General features: G+C 32.3%; 1 protein-coding gene across 3 annotated transcripts in view; it reads right to left on the bottom strand.

The window, feature by feature from the left end:
* Window positions 1–2623: 2623 nt before the first annotated feature.
* The window catches only part of LOC106459605 (glutamate receptor ionotropic, kainate 2-like), a 31968-nt gene continuing 29610 nt past the window's right edge, over window positions 2624–4981 (bottom strand). For 2 of the 3 annotated variants that reach the window (XM_022386136.1, XM_022386135.1), the window contains one exon: window positions 2625–4072. In XM_022386136.1, coding sequence (XP_022241844.1) covers window positions 3911–4072 — 162 coding nt within the window. In that variant the 3' untranslated portion in view covers window positions 2625–3910. Of the gene's footprint in view, window positions 4073–4981 lie in introns of all 3 variants that reach the window. The other variant, XM_022386134.1, reaches the window with a different exon arrangement.

Below are 4981 nucleotides of genomic sequence, written 5' to 3'. Positions count from 1 at the left end.
AATTATAGAGGACACTTTGACAACTAGCCGCTCGTAGTTCAGTGATGATTAGTGAATAATTATAGAGGACACTTTGACAACTAGCCGCTCGTAGTTCAGTGATGATTAGTGAATAATTATAGAGGACACTTTGACAACTAGCCACTCGTGGTTCAGTGATGATTAGTGAATAATTATAGAGGACACTTTGACAACTAGCCACTCGTGGTTCAGTGAGATTTTCGTCTTAAAATCAGATTTTCTAGCCTTGAGTCCACAATTTTTTAAAGACAGATAAACATATTTAACTAATCAAATCTTTATGGAGTATCCTGTGTTTGGAATAATTCTATATACTAATCGTCTTCTCATGGGGCAATGGTTATCATATCTTTGTAAATAGTTAAATGAAAATATTTCTTAATTTAGTGTTTTGTTGAATTTCACGACTGAGTTTACTTTCCAGAGTATTGCGAGAAAATAAATATATTCTAAGAGTTTATAGCGAGAAACAAATTTTTTACCCCAGTCACATGACAGAACTGTCATGGAATGTGTATGACTATTTTTCAGAGGGACTTCTCGGCGTCGTTTTTTTTTTACTTATTTCTCCTTTTTTTGGGGGAAGGAAGAGGAGCTATTCCAAGTTAATTGACAAAGTTTTAGCTAGCAATTATTATTTTAACGTATCGCATAACGTAATCGAACTTGAGTACAGCGTAATTCCAAAGAGCGCTGTTACGTTGATTAATTTTATTTCACTTGCTTAAATTAATACTCCAACGGCATATTTATTCGATATAAAAATATGTCTTTTATATTTTAGAAATATATGGAATATAGAAATATATTTTTCGAAGTTACTAATATTTTAAATTTTCTGATTTATTTAGGAAGTAAACTTTATTGTGGGACAGTTGACTTTAAATGGAATTTAGTTTGCGATAACCAAGGATAGATGGCAGCACATCAAAATGGTGACAGAAGAATAAGTTAAATATATTGAGATTAATGAAAAACGTTACCTCTTTATCCATTTTTACACATCAGATGATCAGCTGAGAACAAAATAAATTAACCAAAACTTCTTATTTGACCTATAGTTCCTTTTAGATGTTCGTGCATTTTATGTTAACCACTATGAGTATTTTCATTTTCAATCTAAATAGAACGTTGAAAAACTCTTCATTATTAGCCACAAATGACCAGTTGGTGTTATTTTAACTTTTTATAACTTGAATAAGATATGACACTTGCAACTTGGTGACAGACAATTACCTTATTTTTTCTTCTATACTACGTATCAGATAATAATAGTTCCTACCTTTTGACAGATAATGTACCTTGTTTTTTCTTCTATAGTACGTATCAGGTATTAATAATTCCTACTGATAACAGATAACTTACCTTGTTATTTCTTCTATACTACGTATCAGATAATAATAGTTCCTACCTGTTGACAGATAACTTACCTTGTTTTTTCTTCTATAGTACGTATCAGGTATTAATAATTCCTGTCTGATAACAGATAATTTACCTTGTTTTTTCTTCTATAGTACGTATCAGATAATAATAGTTCCTACCTGATGACAGATAACTTACCTTGTTTTTTCTTCTATAGTACGTATCAGGTATTAATAATTCCTGTCTGATGACAGATAATGTACCTTGTTAGTTCTTCTATGGTACGTATCGGATATTAATAGTTCCTACCTGATGACAGATAACTTACGTTTATAACGAAACAGTTCGTTAAATGAGTTTAAAAAGAGTAATTATTAATATTGCAATATAACCTATCCCGTTGAATCTCTGATAGATCTCGATCTTTGGGCCGTTTCAAGCTATCAAAGTAAAAATAAATAAAGAATGAAAGAAAGTAACTTAGCTTAAGCATGAATCGTGCAAACATCAAATATAATGTTTATACAATACCTGTGTTGTCATGGTTACACCAGCATAGATTAATTACCAATCGTTGACTTTAAAATATTTGTTTCTGTGTTGTCATGGTTACGCCACCATAGGGCAGTTACCAATCGCTTGGTTGATTCTCATCTTTCTATCAAAATTAACTTTAAATTATTTTTCAGTATCGTCATGGTTATAATCATATATGTAGTTGTTGTATGTATAACTAATGTCCTTTAGCTTCTGGTTCATGAACATGATTAAGTTATTAACTTTGTTGTTGTTGTTATTGAAATATTTGTTACAGATTAAATTTAACTTTATGTGGGGTTCTAAAGAAAACTGATTAATCTCAGAGTGAAATTGTGAGACACAACTTCAACTCACCAAAGAATTATAAAAACTGGTTTAACAGCATTCACGTTACAAATCTCTCGATCAGTCCGCAGTTGAAAATAGTTCGCATTTTGTTTCTTTAAGTACAACTGAACCAATTATGTTACTTTTAGTTTTCAAATATTAATACAAGGATAATTAATAAAGAAACAATTTTGTTTTAAACCTAAGCACAATATATATATATATTAATTCGTCAGGCTGCGTTTTTGAACTGTGTTGTACGTACTTAGGATATGAATTTAAAATTCAATCAACAATTGAGAGTTTAAATAAAACAGAGTACCTAACGGTACTGTTGTTCATTGTATCTCACTTTACTTTATTACATATTTAAGAATCTGTGGACAGAAAAAGATCGTTCCTTTACATCAAATCTACACAATACTCATTTCGCGTGCATCTTGCACTGACCTCTTGGATAAAACTGGAGACAATCCAATGCTACCAGCAAATATAATCGTTTTCGAAGTTTTTTTACAAGTACGAGCATGCGCACCTAGTAACGTAGCTGAGACATATGTAACAATCACATTATAATATATAAGACGGTACGTTTATTGGCTGTTTGAAAAAAATTACAGTTTAATTCTACAGAAACCTTAAGAAAGACTGTATAAATAGTTAACAAAACACTCATAAACAAACAACCAATCGTCTACAAGATAATAATGTACAACAGGTAATGTTCGAGAAACAGAATGTTATCCTACAGTTAAAACAACAGTTCAACTGGCTCTCTAGTTGTAAACATCCATAAGAAATGACAAGCAATTCACTCAACCAGCTGATGTGTTTACATCTCATTGAATGAAACAGTTTGTTCGATTCGTGCAAACAGTTTTTTATCTCGAAAAACGATTCAGAGTTACAAATTGAAGATGGTTTTAGCTTAAGAATCACCAACCACTTCTCGTTAATTCAGATATTTGCTAATTAAGATAAAATTGAGGTAAGTCCAAATGGAACGATTTTCCTAAAGTAAGCCAACTCCATGTTAGGTGGAGCCACTATCGGCAAAATAAATAATTCCTATAAAACATCAGTTTAACAAGATCAGAGATAGAAGGAACACCTATATATCGGGCTCTACAAAACTACAATTGAATTATGGAGAAAAAATATGCATTATATTGAAATGTTTAGATTATCAGAGAGAAGAAAGAAACGTGAAACAGTAAAAAATCGAGAAGATTTTGTTATTATCCTTAACAAAAGAAAAAATTAGCGAGTCCAGAAGAGGCTTAGAAGAGCGTTAACTAAGCGAGGCTAAACAAGACATTAGAAACTTCAGTACTGCCAGTTTAACTGGGTTCTCGAAATAATAGGTCCTACTTTTACTATTTACAGTTCAATCAAATGTCTGCTTACAAGTCCTTTACGATACAAGAAAAAACGTCCAGAAAAATTAGAACACTACATATCATCAGCCACGCACGTAGTAGTGTCCAAAGTTCCACAAACTCATGAGATCCTACACTACCGGGTCAACTAACAATCGGAAGTATTATCAGTATGGCCGCCACTTGGAGAAGCTTAGCTAGCCCTTGCTGTTTGAATTCGTCCATAAATAGTTGTCACCAGTGTCTTCAAGGGGTTCAGTCACCACTCCGGGATATTGTTGTCAGGAGACGACATCTTTGGAATCGATATTTCCAATACTGCTGAACTGTATAAGCGACAAGTTGTTAGAGGGCAGCACTGGTTCATTCCTGATGGGCTTAGTATCGCCTTTGCACATAATTGCAAACTTCAGCTCATTGCAAAGTTCCAAACATAGCGGTTCCTGAGGGAATCAAAAGCCACGCCCATAATTCGTACTCAGCTCCATTAAAAACACATCATTATTTTCGTACCATCAAACATTATACTCTTGATATATGCTCATTTAGCAACTGTCGTAAATATTAAACACATTTCTTAGCTCACGAAACACAATACATAATTATATTAACCTTATACAAAACCTGTATGTCTTTTAAACGTTTTAGAAATAAAACTATCAAAGTAAATTGACTCTACTCCAAATCTCTAATAGTTAAGCTTTCAGGGTTATTTTTATTATAGTTTTATAGAATAATGAAGTTTGTAGATGATCGATACTTGATTTGAGATCTGCAGTTTCGAGGTTATTCATATTCATTTTTTGAGCAAGAATGTTCATTTTGTGCTACAAGAAGATTAGTTCAGCTAAATCCTAGTTTATTGATAACTAAATCCTATCTTACTGATAACCAAATACTGGATTACCGATAACTAAATCCTAGTTTACTGATAACTAAATCCTATATTACTGGTAACTAAATCCTAATTTACTGATAACTAAATCATAGTTTACTGGTAACTAAATCCTAATTTACCGATAACTAAATCCTAGTTTACTGATAACTAAATCCTAGTTTACTGGTAACTAAATCCTAATTTACTGATACCCAAGTCAAACCGAATCTCACAATAAATCCCAATTTACTAATAACTCTAATCATATTACACCTTATTTATGACTCTGGCAATATCCGAGCTTGTTAATAACTCTGGCGATATCCGAGCTTGTTAATATGATTAGAGTTATTGCAAGCTCGGACATCGCTAGAGTCATTAGCAAGCTCGGATATCGCCAGAGTCATAAATAAGGTGTAAATAAGGTGTAATATGATTAGAGTTATTAATGACTCTGGCGATATCCGAGCTTGTT

Source organism: Limulus polyphemus, unplaced genomic scaffold, assembly GCF_000517525.1.
Source record: "Limulus polyphemus unplaced genomic scaffold, Limulus_polyphemus-2.1.2 Scaffold636, whole genome shotgun sequence".
Taxonomy (NCBI): Eukaryota; Metazoa; Arthropoda; class Merostomata; order Xiphosura; family Limulidae; genus Limulus; species Limulus polyphemus.
Note: the sequence above shows the minus strand (reverse complement) of the source record. Positions and strands in the feature narration are given on the sequence as shown.